The sequence below is a fragment of the Antrostomus carolinensis genome, unplaced genomic scaffold, assembly GCF_000700745.2.
Source record: "Antrostomus carolinensis isolate BGI_N321 unplaced genomic scaffold, ASM70074v2 scaffold20619, whole genome shotgun sequence".
NCBI classification, from domain to species: domain Eukaryota; kingdom Metazoa; phylum Chordata; class Aves; order Caprimulgiformes; family Caprimulgidae; genus Antrostomus; species Antrostomus carolinensis.
Window position 1 is genome coordinate 22,639 of NW_010338102.1, and position 18,184 is coordinate 40,822.

The 18,184-nt window shown below is 35.8% G+C and overlaps 1 protein-coding gene across 1 annotated transcript in view; it reads right to left on the minus strand.

The window, feature by feature from the left end:
- Positions 1–17,757, minus strand: part of RUNDC3B (RUN domain containing 3B) — a 38,835-nt gene extending 21,078 nt beyond the window's left edge. The window contains exons 1-8 of the mRNA XM_029086854.1: positions 17,717–17,757; positions 17,091–17,135; positions 15,318–15,433; positions 9,571–9,704; positions 8,155–8,240; positions 4,475–4,564; positions 2,748–2,828; positions 1,171–1,339 (exon numbers count right to left, since the gene is read on the minus strand). Coding sequence (XP_028942687.1) covers positions 1,171–1,339; positions 2,748–2,828; positions 4,475–4,564; positions 8,155–8,240; positions 9,571–9,704; positions 15,318–15,433; positions 17,091–17,135; positions 17,717–17,757 — 762 coding nt within the window. The remainder of the gene's footprint in view (positions 1–1,170; positions 1,340–2,747; positions 2,829–4,474; positions 4,565–8,154; positions 8,241–9,570; positions 9,705–15,317; positions 15,434–17,090; positions 17,136–17,716) is intronic.
- Between the last annotated feature and the right edge of the window lie 427 nt (positions 17,758–18,184).

The window sequence follows — 18,184 nt, forward strand, 5'->3', positions numbered from 1 at the left end:
TGTAAGATGTGGTTGTTAAGTCTAGTTAGATGACTTGCAATGAATTAAATTGATTTTTTTTTTCTTCCCCAATTTTGAGTCTGTTTTGCCCATGACCATAACTGTTGAGTGAGCTGTCCCTGTCCTCATCCTAATCCTGAGCCCCCTTTGTTGTGTCTCCCATCACATCTCATTGGGTTGGGGGAGTGAATGAAGGACAGCATGGTCCCACTGTGGGTCAAACCATCACAAATACTAAAAATACTACTAAAGTTCTTTAAAAACATTAACCATTTGTTCTTCATTTTTCTTCCCTTTCATTTTTCCTGATTCCTCCTTTCTTTTTCTGTGCACTATTTCTTCAGTGTTTTTCAATAGCCTTCCCTCTTCTCTCTTCCACTAGCTAATGCACATTTTTGTCTCTGTAGTTGTAATATGCTGTTACAAAAAATTGACAATCACTTTGCTCTTAAAATACTAAAAAGTTTGGATATAGACTTCACTTCACCTTTAGCTTACAGTATTTTGGATGGTGGAGGGAGAATCTACCTTTGGTTTTTATAACAACATTCAATATGCCACCTAAACTATTAAAATCAAATCCAAGCACACACTTTTTTTTTTTTTCCCATTCTAGCTTGAAGCAGGTCTGAAAACTATGTATTTTCTAAAAACCCATGTCAGTATCACTGAGAAGATAGTTCTGCTTTTCATTCCTAGACGGATTATTTTGCTGATACGTTTTTGTTTACTATAAGACTAAATGTTAAAATTTAACATCACTATCATTATAAAAGGCTTCAACTGGCAGTCTGCCTACATCAATAAAATTTTATGGCCTCTAAGGAAAAGGAAAATCATGTGGACAGTTCACTTCAAGCTTGCAACCTAACAGCTTCGGAGATATGCTGCCTGTAACTCTGAGATTAGAAAAAGAAGCCAAAGCTTCTACATTAGATTGTGAAATCTGATCTCTAAATTATTACTCTCTTCCTCTTTCCCCAGACGTCTTTTCCCTCAAATCAATGAAAAATATTCTTAGATACTCTGAGGATCATAATATTTAAGACCATTTACATGAAGCTAAATAAAATTGAATATATTTTTTTTCCTTTACTTAAATTGGTATGTTACCAGTTGGCTGGTGACAAACTTTGGCTCCATCACCTCCACACAAAACTAATCTTTTACCTTCTGTTCCAATGCAAGCCGGTACTTTTGTTCTACCCTTTTGCACTTGTTGTACCAACTGTTTTCATCTGTGATGAAAGGAGGGTCAATCTTCTCTGGAGTGCTGCCTTCGCTGCCACTACTGCCCAGTGTTCTTAGCTCTTCTTCATCACTGCTGATGCTGTCAGAACTGAAGGATCATATTTATTAGCCAAGTGAAAAAGCTGTGTTTGTTAAAATGCAAATTTCCCTTAAAATTAAAGCACCACAGTTCTTAAAGATATCTAAAGCTCTGCAAATCAAAAAGAACTGAAATTTTGGGATAGGATATATCACCAAATACAACTCATATTTAAAGCTTTTATTGGTACAGCGACCTAAAGAATGGGCAAAGACTTGCTTGTCATCTTAGTCAAGTTGACTTAGCCAAGTCAAACAACTGCATGTGGGATACTCTCCTGAAATACAGAGGACTAATGCATTACAACATGCAAAGGAAGTGCTGACTTAATCTTTCTTTCACAAATTCAAGGCAAAGTATTATCTGAAAAGAAATAGTATTTGTGTCTAAAAATGCAGAAAAATAAAAAAGTGATTGTAATTATGATAAATAATGATAAATTTAAATGACAATAGTTATGGTTATAGTGAAGACCATGTGCCTGTTATTTCACAGAATATAAGTATCTCCCTACATAGCATGCAGATTCATTGTTAAAATATCTCTGTATCATCCAGAATCAATGTACGCCAGAGAATTCAGACATGTGTATCAAAGACAAGAATTTTAATTTATCCCAATCTTCCCTGACAACTGTGCTTCCCACTACATTAACAGCATTTACTGAAGTAGCGATTCCTGTGACCCCATGATCCTGCCATGATGCAAATTCTGCTTTAACTGAACTATGAAATTTGTCATTAACATGTAAACTGATAAGAACTTCAAGAGAATAACTAGGATGTTTCATGTTCAGTTGTACATCTTCAAGACTACTCCTAACTTCCAGCTGCTTTCTTCATTTTGGCAAACCTAACAATAGAACACATCCCATTAATTTCCATGCTTTTTGGAGATAACAAGTTGCCATCTGATCTGTTAGATAGTGATCATTCTTTTCATTATTAATCATATGGCTGATCAGAGGAGCAAAATGTAGCTAGAATGTCAGATTATATATGCAACTGGTCATGATTTTCTATTATGGGCTAACTGCTCATACTGCATACTGCTTATCTGTCATATCTTACCAGTTGAGCATATATAATTTTCATTTACAAAATAACTATTTTAAAATTTACAGCTACACAGAAAAGGCCCAAGAGAAAGGACAGATTGGTCTGGTGATCTTCAAAGAAGATTTAAAAAAATATTTCCTGATGAACTGTGATTCTAATCCAAGTAAACAAAGTTAGCATGACTCACTCTGATGAGTCATGTAATAATTCCAGCAGTCTGAAAGAGCAAGGTAGCTGACTGTACAGGTTTGTATTTAGATATGGATATTATTTTGAATGTGAAATGAAAGAGGTCCAGTATGAAGTAAAATTTTGCCAATGAAATAAAATTTAAAAAGCAGTGTGAAGATAAAAAGTACCTTTGGGTGAACTTCAAGTATGGTGTATAATCTATGACAGCTGGAAAGCTGCCATCCAATCCCTCACCCTTCAGACAAAAACTGATAAAACAGAGAAACAATGCTAAAATTATAACAAGAAAATTCAATTACAGTGACAGTTGAATCTTACCAATGTGAAATTTAATTTTTCTTAATTTTTTGGTAATAAGAAAAGCCTAGAGTACTTAACGCTGAAAACCTACTCAGCTGAGCCAGACTGTTTAATATTAAATGACAGTCACTGAGCATATTATAGGATAATGAAAACCCCAACAAATAGAATTTCCACATAGTCAGGGAACAGATCAGGGTAAGCGATATAAACCCTAATTTTTAAATATTTGCTTTTATTCTGAAAATACAGATGGATTGCAAGGGAATAACAGGAAAAAGAAAGTTAGCTAAAGCAAGAGAAACAGAAGAGCTATGGATGAGCTTGGAATCTTCAGTACTTAAGCTCATTTAAAGTGTTTGCAGAGTGCTTATGTAACCATCCTACTAACTTTAAGTTAAAAATCAGTTCTCAAAAATATTTCAGTCTTTCTCCTTTCAGATACTTTCTGGTGTTGGGCTACAGGAAGAAAAGGAATACTAATGAAACTAACTTTCAGAAAATGTTCTTAAATGGCTGTAGTTCTATAAAGCTCTCATTTACAATGTATTCTTTTTGTACTGGATATAAAAGATTGTACTTGATTCATGTTTAATTATCACAGAAGTGACAAAATTAATTATTCTTCCACAAGGCTCATATTCTTCACTTCTACCTCTGTCATGAAAAAAACAGATTATAGTAAGACACAGCTTTTGCTAACTTAATTGCGAAGTGCCATTTTTGACAACGCAGTCACTTAAGTTGTATTTGACAAGTACATCTGAAGGATTTTTTTCCCTTAAGAAAAGAAAATAACAAAAAACACCCCTGAAAAACCACAATTATTTTAATTAGATACGTAATTCCACATTGCTGTGAGGGCGAGAAAATATTTAGATTCTGCTCTCACCTGGATTCCCCCATCTCCACCCAAAATCTTATTTACAGTTCCACACAGATAAGCCAGTCAACATTTATAAGAGACTGAACCGAAAAAAAATCTCAAATATAAAATGCAAAGAATGGCTACAGCTTCTCAGCCTTTCAAACCACAATACTATGAATTACATGTGGCACAATAAAAATGTTCCTGTAGCATTGTGTTCCTATTTTGCTCAGAAAATTTCTAGGCTCTTAAAAGCTGCATTGACAAAAACTTAAATGCCACCTTCTACATATGCAATTACAATGCTGCCATTGAGTACTGGGGCATAACCATGTACTTAATCACACAGTTTTCCATATAGTTTAAAAATAACTTTAAAAGATTCCATTATCTGTAAGCTTCATTTAATAGGTTTGATATGTTCTGCAATTATACTTCTGATTGCTCTCAGGATTTTGATACCTGAAAGAAAGACCATGTAATCATCTGTAGTGGTTTCACCCTATCCCAGCAAAACCAGGACATCATGCAGCTGTATGTACTATGGCATAACTTTGTTCTTATTTAGAAGAGTCATTCAAGATCTCCCTCTCACCCTCCCCTTCCTCCCCCCCACCAAAGTTTTGTCTCTCAAACTATCAAAGGACTCTAACAATGTTTTCCATAATGCATCGATTTATAAGTACTTTCCCTGAGCATTTTTTATGAAGCATGCAAATGTAATACCTGAAATCAATTGCATTGAGTCCCAACAGCATACCAGCAAGCATATTTGCTTCTTCACCAAGAACAATTGCTCCATCCTCATAAAATCTCCTTCAATAAAAAAGAAATCAGTTCAGTTAATACCATTTTCTCTCAAATAATAATAATAATAATGTTTTTCATAGTTAACAGATAACTGAAGAAATCCAGTTTAAATAAAAACAACTCGTGAACCCTAGGGGCATTCATATTTCATTTCAAATAAAGCAAACCAATAGACTGCACAGCACAAAACACCACAATCTTAGAGCACATAAAAATTTAGACAGCAGCAGAAATAATTTACAATATTAGCCCTAAGAAATAGAAGAACAGGATGGACAAAATGCAAAGAAAATGATGAAGATATCTTATACTTTGCTGCTGAATGGAAGAATTTGCATCATGTACATTCAAAAAATAATAATTCAATCGAATGATTGAATGAAAACAAAAGTTCTCTCACACAATTGCACTTGCAGGATCTTTTAAATTTCAACATTCACTCTTCATTCCTAGTAGCTGATTATTTAAAAAAAAAAAAAAATCACAAATAGGCTATATTCAAGGTAGCATACTTTCTTAAAATACTGCATGCTGTATCCAGTTATTCTGAGATTTTAAATTTTCATTCTATGAAGAAGGAGTGTTTTCTTAACACCATTTTTTATTGTAAAATACCTATTGGCCTAAGTTTTTAAACTCCACCGCTTGATCTCAAAATACACTTCACATACCCTGGTATAAGCAGACTTGTGAAGTGTGCTCGAGAATAGTGACCAATAAACCAACAATTTTAAAATCTGTATTCCCTCATCACCTTCCTGTTCGCACCCATTTATTCTAATTTTCTCCTCCCAGCTACTGCAGAAGCTACTTCCAGACAGAAATGTTCCATGCACAGGGCAGGGAAATAGAGCCCACCATTGCTATGTGTGGCCTTGTAAAAAAGGGCATTTGGTCTGTTTAGCAAAGTAGCACACTGATTTCCACGTTAGAGGAGTCTTGGTGGCAGCAGAGGCAGACACGTCACTAGAATTCACTTGTTACATGTGGAAAGAGGGAAACCAAAAGCTGTTCAGTACCAAAGGCAAGGTTGAAAGGTGACTTACCAGAAACCACGATGCACAATGCACCTATACATTCTAGCAATGTATGATTGCAAGAAGGTGCCAGGTTATTAAATGCAATCTATGTTTCAAACAAACACCAGCAACACTGCCCTACCAAAAGCTCCATCTGTTTTAAGAACTGCATGAAAGCACTGGGATTGGCTCAGTGAGCCCTCAAGTTGGCTGCGTGGCAAACACCCAGAAAAGACACATTTTAGGGCACAGCTCCAAAGATCGAACTGTGTTATAATGCACACTGTCAGAAGTCCCACTTTTGCAGTTTTATAACAGACATCCATTTGCTGTAAGGAAACGAGTTGTCCAAGACCTTGGATGTTCTCCGTGGGAGCAAGAAATCTGGAAGACTTCCTCTGAGAAGACAGAGATTATAGTCCTGGCACTGAGGCTATGATGTACAGGCTCAGCTCTCTACTATCTGACTTCAGGAAGGGAACTAGGAGTCTAAACTAGCCACTTGTTGAGACAGAATACTGAGTTAGATGGACTTTACAGTCTGATTCCGTACAGTTACTCTTATTTGTGAACTAACAGCAATGCTCCCAGTGTAAGTTGATTATAAGCAATTTCACTGGCATTTGTAAAATCACTGCTGGGTACCAAACTGTACTGTGTTCAGTTTATCTTGTAAAACGGTGCCTAGGAAGTAACTGTACAAAAAACATAGGGCACACTTGTAACGGTGAGATGCAGATGTTTCTTAAACCAGCTACAGTAATTCAGCCAAAACAACAAGGCCCCTGAAAAACTCACAAATCTTTTCAGCATTATGCAGTTGACATCTCACAATAGAACAGTCTACTTTAACTTAAAAGTCTGTGCTGACCAATTTGTTAGAAAAATAATCGTGTGCCCATGCTTAATCTAACCCCCTTCCAAGCGTAATATGCAGATCCAGCACTAATAATGTACTGCTTCATTAAAGGACTAGCCCTAAGATCAGGCACCTAAACACAACAATGAGGTTTAAAAAGAGCTAGCAGTATGATAGATAAATCTCATATTCTACATACACACATGTATAACATTATATTTCTAGTTTATATAAATAATACATACATATAGCCCAATACTTAATTTAAAATGCTAAATAAACGTACCAAAGCATCACCAAAAACGTCAGGCTGCTTATTAGGTATCCGAAATCCCACACAGGAAAAGAAAACATGTCTCTTTATTATTGTTAATGTATAGAAATCCACACTGCCAAGGTCTGAAACTGTAACTTTTATTTCCATTACATGTATTTAAAATACTACTTCAAAGCAAACTTTGCACTTACTATGTTTGGAATGCAAGAAAGGTTGTTTCCAAAAGCTATACCATTGAAAAAACATTTAATCATATGAAAAATTAAGATGTCCAAATAAATGAATTTCAAACTGCTAATAAAATAATCCCATTGTTCTCCACCAGCAAACAAACCACACTACCAAATGGGGATAATAAATGTACTACTTAACTACATAGTTTATGGCCCTCCTCTTCCTCCTTATCTCCCCATCAGAAACCCAAGTGACTTTTCATCTTGAGGCAACATGAGTAAATCTTTTCCAGAAATCTTTGTTTTATGAGCTTCATATCTACAGTAAATGCAAGCATATCTGGGTAAAATAAAGATGACAGGTCTGGAAACATCAATAAAATGGGATGTTTACCTAGTTGTGTTTCAAAGTCACCTAAATATTGGCAAAATATATGAAGATCTCTGGACAAATAGTATTACAAACAAAAATAGTATTCTAAATGAACAGAAGTCCTTACAAAGAAAGTTCTTACGGTTTAAATAGTCCATTCAGTATGTCTAAAACTTTTAGAGTTCAACATAAGGTACCACAACATGTTACAGACTCAACCATATTTATCATAACATATATTAATCATAAGTTTTCAAGATGCATTTATTACAGGATAAAGCATCATGTAATAATCACATCATGTAGAACCAGTCCAAAACTGACAGAGTATTTTCTATCACAAAGCATATTCTTGCCCGTAACAGCTTTTACCATTAGAATGTACAATAAAAATGTTACTCATTTTTTGTATTACATCAAGAATCCTACCTATGCCTGATAACTAATTCTGTTCTTCTGTATTTCTCAAAAGTTTCCCGGAATTCTCTTCCTCTTCAAGAAAAGTTTCTATAAAAATTATTTTTTACTGAGTGTCTAGGGCTTTCTGTCAACAATACCCAATTTTGAAAGGTACATTACATCTTCTATCCTCATCACACTACAATTTCAGAATTAGTTCCTTCTTTAGAGAGGTTTTCTTCTCTTTTGACCTTTCAAGAATTCCAGGTTTATTTTCACATTTTTAAAATCACAAAGGGATTCTCAGTTTTGCAGTTTTACCCATGCTAAAATCCAATCAGTCGATACCAGCTCCAGGTATCTTTTGCTAGGTTACAGCTCTTTTACTAGTGACATCCTCTCCTATACAAATTAAGTGGAACATTCACTTTCAAACCTAAGTCACTCACTTAAGCAACACTTGCGAAAATATTGCAAAGATAAAAGTCTTAGAGACCTGGTTGTTTTGAAGTCTCTCAGAGCTGTGGAAATATATTCAGACAAATGCTTTTCCATTAGTGCTACTCTGATCCAGGCTCGACCCTGCAAGAAGAAACAGATAGAAAATGTATTATTGCAAATAAAGGTTATTGTGAAATAAAGTTCTCCAAAATTTGAAGGGAAAAAGAAATATTTTGCTTTAATTTTATACTCCAGTCTTTTGAAAAATCTCATGTGGAGAACTGGTAGCAGATGAGGGCAGAAAGCTTTTCATTTTAAAGACAATGGTATTGGAATCTGTTCCAATCTGTTCCACTGGAAAGCAGCAGTAACCTACCCTCAAGGAGACGTAAGTAAGAACTAATTCTCTGCGTTCATTCAAATATTTGTGGGATCAATTAAAAAATGTTTATGACTCAGTGGCATATTTTTATTATGTAATTTGCATAAATTATTTTTTCCCCTCAGTAAGGACATCATTATAGAAAGTACACATAATATATAGGAATGAAATAAAATCTAAGAGGCCTAAAACTTGTAGTTCAAAAGCAAAACTTAATTCAAACAGTTCCATAAACAACAGCAACAGCTTAAAAAATAAACTTTAGGTAAGTATGTTGCACTAGGTTTGCAGGTCTTGTGCACATGATTGTGGTTTACAAGAAAGAGATATTTCAAAAGGCTGCCATAGTTATGACTGTCAGTTTGAGAACACCAGGAACATTTATTGCAACCCATATAAACTTGCAAACAGTTATAGTAAGATGCCTTTCGGTTTAATCTATTTGGTGCTTACTGACATCTATCTGAATATCACAACAGATTCTAGCAAACCACCTGTAGTAGATTATAATCTTAGTTTTAATTTATATAGATCTAGATCAAACTAAACTTAAAATAAGATAGGCAGTTGCTAAATAACAAGAAAAATGCTTTCATAAAAACCAACAACACAGCAAAATCTTTAACACAGAGTACACTAAAATTAAAAGGATGTTTAACTCGATAGGTGCCCTTATGTTGCAGTTATTTAGAACACGAGTGAAACAGTCAAACCGTGATGCTGCTGCTTAGCTAGCAACTAAAACCTACGCAGCTCCAGTGAGAGCAGGGCTAACTAGCGCTGGCAAACCCTTGCTAACAGCTTCCAGGCTGAGGAAGACACTTATTTGGACCACCAGTAAAACTGATGCACACACCATCAGTATTTGTGTCAATGCACCTCCAACCTTTTCAGATATGGACATCCAAAGAGTGGGTTCCTTAAAAGTAGATACTTACTAGGTACATATAAAAAAATCATTATTTCAAACAATAAAAATTTTGTGGGGCAAGCTTAGTAATATGTTTTTCTTCTGGGTACAGAAATATCAGCTATATTTTACACAGAACAATGTAATAAAAAAGTCAATTCGACCTTTCTCTTCCCTACCTTAGCTCTAGAAGAACTGACATTCTCCATGTTCTCAATACTGCAGATGCAATTGTGAGAGACTTTTCGGCAAGCTACTCGAATGTAGTCCCAGAAACTACGTGGACTTTCATAGCCGAACCAGGTGATCTGACCTTAAATCAAAGCACAAGATATGTAAAGGTTTATGAACCTCCCTCTCTGCTTATTGGAGCTAAACATAATTAAAATACTTCCCTATAGGTTGCCTGCACTGACAGTATCTTATACTAGCAAGTCTATAAACTCCTACTGAAAACTAGCTCATAGGTGTAAAAGAACTTGCATTATGCAGTTCATTCTGGTTTGAACCTGATGTGCAAAGAGAATTTTGGGGCTTTTGTGTACATATGTGTGGTTTGTTGTTTTTTTCCATATTACTATGCTATAATAATACTCAAGAGCTCTTCACAGTACTCTTAAATCACAATGAGCACACACTGTTGTGACTTAAAAATATGATGCAAGAAGATTTTTTGTAATTTGTTTTAGGCAGTACTTACTTTCACTAATTCAATCAAGTAAAGCCAGTTTTGTTCTTTAAAAAAATGATTTTTATATATATATATAAATTTTATTTTTTTAAAGAACATATATGTGTGTGTGTGTGTATATATATATATACAAACACATAAAATACATATAAAAGACTGCTGTTCGCTGTCGTAGTGCTGGCTTTACTTTAGGAGTAGACTGGAATTTTTCAAAATGTGCTTTCATTGAAGGAGAAACTGATAAATGATCAAAAAGGTTTTTGTGGTGGTTTGGGTGGATTCACCCTTTTGGCTTGCAGCTTGCAGCCAAACACAGCCTGCTCTATCACCCTCCCCCTCCTTCACCCAGGGAGTAGGGGAGAGAATTGGAAGGAAAAGGGCAAGGAAACTCACGAGATGAGATAAAAACTATTTACTAATTAAAATAAAATGCTAATGATAACAACAGTGATAACAGACTATACAAATGAGTGATACACAGTGCAATTGCTCACCACCCACTGACTGATGCCCGACCCATGCCAGCCAGCGATCCCGGAGCCGAGACAGTCCTGAAACCCAAACCCTGGAAGAGCGAGCCCGAGCGATCCCCGAGAGAATACCCCGTTTTCCGGTCAGCCCTGGTTAATATCCTGACATGACGAGATATGATATGGAATATTTCATTGGCACATCCAAATGCCAGTTTGGGTTTTGCTGTTCACTGCGCTTCTCCCTCCCAGTCCTAATGCAGCTGTGAACCAGCCAAACACGGTGGCCTTGAGCTCCAGCAGCAACTAATAACATCAGTACTGTCATCAACATTCTTCTCATAACAAGTCTTACATTGAAACTAAAACACAGCTATTCTAACTACTAGGAAGAAAATTAACTCTATCCTAGCAAAACCAGGACAGTTTTGCAGTCACAATTTATTTTGAGTACACAAAAAACATTCCTTGTGAAGCTGACCAACACGAACTGTGCAAATCAATATCTCCTCTGGACCTTTAACCAACACCCTGCATATTTTTGTCCAGCTTTTAATGTATTGAAGTTAGAAAATGAAAGTATGTAAAAAGTGAGATGAACATTGCCCTCTGGTGACTGTCATTATTATGTACATGCAAACCCTTCATATAAAATGAGATCTTATTGTTAAGCTAATGTTATTTTATTTCAAGTCTTGAGTTTTACTTCTGAAGCTTTACTAATTTATCAGAAAGGCTTCTAATTATTTTGCTGTTAGAAAGCCCAAATTTCAAGAAAGAATATATTAGACTGAAACTGCAAATCAAACATACTGAAAATAAAATGCCAAAATATGATGTCACGGATATTTTTATCTAGCATGACTTATCTGAGCTATAAGCTTAGTCAGAGTAGTGTCAAGGATCTGTCCCCTATGATCTTAAGAAATTCAAGTGGTGGGTTTTTTCCCCCAAAAGGTGCATGTAACAACTTTGTGGCCTGTCTGCTTACTTCACCACATGAATTTATTTATTAAATTCAAAGCTCAATAAAAGATTTATTTAAAAAAAAAGTCAAGAATTAACATTTACCATTCAATATGCCAAATACTCTCTCTGCGTATCCATTCAGAATGCCACTTACTCTTTGCTGTTTTATAAAACCATGCAAATCCCTATTCCTGAGAAGGAACAAGAGAGTAATTAGTCACTCATCTTTTTTCTTTTACTCCTTCTCTCCTGTATTTTCACGATCTTCAATTGTCCTGTCCAGCAGTATCATACCGTGCCAGCAGGCATGCCACACAGCTTATTTCAATAACAGAAGAACACATGCTTTATATCCTCCTCATTATGATACTTGGTCTACTCTGCATTCAGAATAAATCCAGCACTTCTAGGTAGTACCAGGTATGCTACGCATACAGTATTGCACAGTACAGGGATAAGTATCTCTCCACTTTCTATAGCATATGGCAGACAATGGCTTGCAATCCCTGAAAACATAATGAATACAGCTTACTCAAACTCTCTCTCTCTTCCTTAAGGCAATTAAAAAATAGGCTGTGAGCCAGACTGCCTTTTCTAACAGTGGCCTACTCCTGACTGCTACTTATTGGCACTGGTGTACATGTAACTGTAAGGCAGCAGAGACGTGGCCTTTTGGCCATGGCATATTATGTTACCTTTTTTGGAACTGTTTTGGTACCATATGTGCTAAGTCTTCTGTATAACACGAACAGATACCTGCATTCAAGCAGTGTTCACAGATCTCTGTTGAGCCGATACATTTATACCAACCTCATTTTATTACTAAGCAAACACCCACATCTAAACAACTCTTAAGAAAACGAGCAGCTGGGTTAAAGATGTGCATCCACGGGGAAAGTCATTACTTTTCTGCCTGTCCGACTTCCTGTACCGGTTCACCACAGGAGCCGGTGAGGACCATGGCCAGTATCAGGGAAAGGTAAGCACATGAGAGTGGTGGCAAAAAAAATCCTGTAGCAAACTGCACTGAGTCTAAGAAATGTCATGGAGATTTTCAACGCTCAACTGGAAAATAATGTGAGCAATCTGAGATAACCCTGCTTTGAGCAAAAGGCTGGACTGGATGACTTTCTAAGGTACTTCCAAAGTAAATTCTTCAGTGATTCTGAAAAGAAAAAACAAACCAACAAAACCTCCCAAACCACTATGAATGTTGTTTCATGACCCTTTTGCTATCTGGAGCTGGCAACATCAGATCAGTTACCTATCAAAAATCAATTTTAAAATGGTGCTCATATGTCATGCTGTAACTGCCATTTTTAGCAGAACAGCCAGGAGGATGAGGATTGGAGAACTATTATTTCAGAATTCTTAATTGCACTGGTTTCAGGAAAAGCATAAAATCCTAATCTCTGTAGCTGAATATTTTTAGCCCTTAAAATGGTTATCCTTCTTCCTCCCATTTCATTTTGTCTGGATCCTACCTGAACACGAAACCAATGAGCAGCAACAGTCACTATGTTCCATCAAGACTATGCTTTGCTCCTTAAAAGCACATTATATTTAGTGTCAGAAAAGACAGTTGCCAGTAAAAGTGTTCTAATAAAAGTAAACTTAGTCCTTTTCAATGCAAATTTAATGCTTTTTTTTTTTTTTTAATTCTTACTTCCACACCCAGTACTTCCAAAGGAAGTTAAAGATTAACAATTGTTATTTGACATGGCCTTGAGAAAGTAAAGGTCTATATACCCAAAATCTCAAACTGGATCATCAGTTTAACTACACTGCCATGGGATTATCCTGATACCTTTAATACAATGGAGCCATTTATCTTACCATAGACAAACAAATCATGTTTGTTCTCCCTGCTTTAAAACATTTTATAGAACCCACCATGTTGCATGAAAAGGGTGGTAAAGCAACTTGGCAGGAAATAAACCCCCTTGCATTCCAGCGTACCCTCAGATATTAGAGGAGCTGAGGGCAGCTGGGCTTAGATCCTGGCTGATGCCCAGTTCAGCACTATGAGTCCGACAACAGCGGATTCACTTGATAGTGTGCTGCACTCCTGCACCCACGATTTATGGACTCCCACAGCTAAACCTGCAGAAATGAGCGGTGTCCCAGTTGCATTCTTCCCTGGGATCTTCTTTGACATTATACCTTTCCTTAATGTGTGATCAATGCTGGTTTTTGATTTCTAAGTTACCTCCAGTAATTATTCCACACACTGCAGTCACCAGTCTGCTTTTAGTGTGCTCATACTGACACAAAGTATGTATTCAGAATATATTAGTAATTTCCATCAATAAAATGCAATCTTTCAAGTCCCATGTTATATAGTATATACCCTCTTAAAATTTGAATTGTCATGGTACATTTATTATCTCAATTTCCCTTTAAAGTTTTTAAAGAATAAAACAATTACTCGCAGTGATCTAGCTTATTACCAAAATATTCCCTATTTGCAATACAATGTACAAGTTGCTGCCTTTTTCCATATTGTTGTTTAACTCTGCAAACTTAGAAAATCATACTGGTTATTACAAGGGGAAGACTGAACAACAATTTAGCTTTTTGATTTTCTTCTGTTTCTTGTTTGAAATATTTTTTTACTTGCAAATTCCATTTGCCTGTAAACCATTTGCCAACCTGTCAAGGCTTCTTCTCTGTACTGCCTGTCCTGAATAATAGACTGTGAAGCAAAAGAATGTTGGGGGAAAAAAAATAAATTCATAATGATTTTTGCTCAAACATCACTGAAGCTGGGAGAAAAGGAGAAAACAGAGCAATTTCCCTGCAGTGTCAAGTTGCTAAGTACCCATAATCACTCCAATAATCTTTGTCACAATGTGACAAACACTATGTTCCTATCCTACTGTGTGATTTTTTTTTTCTGTCTCTGACAGAATGACAGCAGGTAGTAACTGTGCTACGCAAATGTCAGCCTACATACAATATTGCTCACAAAGCTTAGTTATGAATATTAAAAAGCAAAAGTAAGAAAAGGAGTAGATTTTCATATTATACGTCTATATTTAGGTGATTATTATGTCCTTCATAATCGTCAAAGAATTTCAGAAACTGTACAGAAACTGAGAAATAAGGAGAAGCTTCTGAAGTCCTTTCCTAGCAACTGTTACTGCTAAGGCACACTCTGTTCTTTTAGCAAAGCAGCTTCCCCTAGAACAATCAGAAAATGCAAACAGACATTTTCTTGAATTAGAACAATATCTGACTCTGATACAACAGGAAAATCAACAACTGACCTTTCTCAAAAGCAATTTAATCCAGATCCATTGCATTCCAGTACCAAAACCCAGCTTTGCTAGGTGGGTGGGGAATGGGAATGAGAGGACCTAAACACACTGTCTGAAAAAGAAGGCAACAAAAGCAGGGAAGGAAGAAAAGGGAGCAGCATCACAGATATGCTCTCTATAGCTTCTGTTAAAGCAGAAAGCACTACAATTGTCTTTCAGACTCGGACTCTTAGAACACACCCTTATCATAAAGCTGAAAAGCAGACAGAGCTCAGCACCATGGCAACATCCACTTGCTTAATTATCAGCCGAGAAAGCTTCCAACAAGAACACTGGAAAAACGTTTCACAAAAAACGTTTCCTTGACTTTTCCATAGTAAGGAAAACAATCAGGAAGGCACCAGCGAAGGGACAGACACACAAAGAAAACCAACATACTCATTCAGCATCACGAAGTTTCAACAGATGTACACTGGTTTCATACACACAAATTCTCATGGCAAAAACATCACTGGTAAAGAAGTTAATTAACATACCTTTCAGTCGATGACTTAGAATCTGTTCCAGAATGGCTGCAAAATTATTAAATTCAGGGGAAGTATCATCTATAGTCTCAAAACAAGAACGGTCAATCAGAGTCTTGACTGAAAACCTAGAGCAAAAGTACAGGACAATCATAAATTTTATGAATAGCTATTGGTCCTCTATAGCAAGACAGCAGTAAAACCACCTTGGTAATTTCAAGTTCAGTCAGAGCAACACAAACACATACTACATCAAGAAATAGCCTGGAAATACAATAATCATTGTTGGTCTTACACGTAAAGCCTTAAAAACAAAAAGGAAACAAAAATCCTCACACTTTCTACATAGAAGTGAGCTAATTTTCTAATTATTTTCCTTTTCTCTAAACTATTTTCATAAAGCTGTAGGAAAACAAGAACTTAAAAGCTTACAACATCAATTTATCTTCACAATCCTAAGTATCATGATTTTTGCTTGACATTTTGTCAATGTTCCTTTTACTGCCAAGATCCATGCCCAAGAATCAGGAGTATAAACTTTATTCTGAGAACACTGTAATTTCATCCTAATGCAAGAATAATCCAAATATATTATAAAACACTGAATTTTTATGCATGTTAACCCTATGCATTAATTTGGACAGGCTGATTTCCTTGCGAATGGGAGTAATCCCTATTCAGCACCATATTACTTCATTATTATGCCAGAAAAGCTATCAATTTAAATGATCTAACATTTGAAATTGCAAAGGCTGAATCAAGCCCCTGTAAAAAGCAGACAAGATGTAACTAGCCAATTAGCCAGTTAGCTGTGTTTAGTTACACCTGCACTTACACAATTTCATTCTTATTTGGAAGATGATAGTTTAAACCTCAGGGAACAACACAAAAATTGATTTTTCTCTTGCCTTCACCATTTTAATCAAATCAGTTTTTATTTTCCTTTCTGCTCCCTGTTCTTCAGTTTTCAGTTTCAAGGCAAGTTTGATATGTCCTCAACTTTCAAAGAAATACTTATTTTGAAGCACTTTGTGTTTTTTTTTCAACAATCTTTTTTTATATTAATGGAGTCATACTAGAGCCTGAGGTGATAGTTTTCACAACACCCAAACTTCAGCAGTACAAGCTTAGGAAGTTCTCACTGCCTACTCATCCCTGACCTATACCTGAGCACACTGCTCCCTCAGTTGTGCCAGTTCTACTTTTTATGGGGCTCCCTATGAACTGATCCAGACCTTCAGTACTTGAGAGCAGGAGTGGAGTGACTCTTAAATACGGATACATTCATAATAAATATGTTTCACAGCATCTCAACACAAACAGTTCTACAGCACAGCTGCAGAAGCAGCATACCATATAGGCAAGGGCAGGAATGAGACTCCTTAAACCAACAGTACACTTTTCAAATGCTCTATACTGTAAAATTAACTTAATTACATCCTTAGTGAAGCCAGCATAGCCTCCAGATGCTCATTTACCAAAAGAAACTAACTATGCTCAAACTGAATTGACATATATATTTCAAGAGTTTCAACTCAATTATGTTATTCTAAGTAAACTTCTGAATAAAGACTCCCTATCCTACCTTTCCTGCAGGCTTCTATTGTTGTAGTGGTTTTGACCACTACAGGAATTAGGAGTGAGAAGGGTGGAGGAGGAAGCTTCTTCTGCAGTGCCAAGTTATGACTCAGTTTTGAACTCCACATTTTTAACCAACTCTGAGTAAGGGAGAGACAGGTATGCCCACCAGTAAATGTCCACCTAGTCATTATCATTGCTATTGACTGGTCTAATGGCAGTAATGACTGTTTCCTCAAAGCTATACCAGAGCTGTGAAATTATCTATAAAAATCTTCTTAATTTTTAAAAACAAATGCATATAGAAATGCCTTGACTAAATTGGTGTTAATTGTAACAAGAAGACTCCTTCCACACCATGCAGCTCTGAAAAAGAAAAGGTGCGGCACGTCACTCACTCACAGATACATACACAAGAGAGACAGCGAGTTAGCAGTGTAATGTACTGAACTATATATAGGAACATCATCTTAAACTCAGAGACACAATCACGGCATGATCATCCATAAACTGCAAAACAAAGTCATGTATGTAACTATGTATACACATATGTAACTATATGTAACTATGCCTATTTTTCCTCTATTCAGTGTCCTACATAAAAGTTCACTAACTATAAGTTAATAATGTATGGGATACATATTCAGAAATTGATATATATTCAAGAAAAAACAAGAGCATTTCACATACATTTCTAAAAATCACAGATGAGTAATTTCTTTTATAAAAAAAAAATTTAAAGCACTCTGCAACTCAATTGAAGAAAAAAAGTATATTAGTTTTTAAGGCTACAACAACTTTTAAATACCTAGGATCTGATTAGACAGTCTAACAGCTCATGATTGTTAATGGTGGTCTTTTTAAGTGCCACCATGCTCTCCAATGAAATATTAATTTCCATCTCTCTACACTTTGACTAAAAAACTAAACAACCTTTATAACTATGTCAAGTTTGTGTGAAATTGGCTTTTAGGAGAACTGAAAGGGAGTGCAAGTATGTACACCTTATTTCCATAAACCAGGAAAGCAACAGTGCTATCAGGCAAAATTTCATTGACCAGAAATATTTTTTTGGATATTTAAAAAAGTCCTTAGGCAAATACTCCTGTGTTGTTGTGTTTTGTTTTGGTTTTTTCTTTTTTTTTTTCTTCAGTCCTACAGAGAAGCAAATGTACCTCTAAGTGTAAGTTAAAAGTCACAAACACATTTTGCATGATATTCACACTTCAGCATGCTTACCACGCAGATTGGAAAAAGGATTTAAGGTATGCAGAAGTGATGCCTTTGAAAAAAGGTTACAC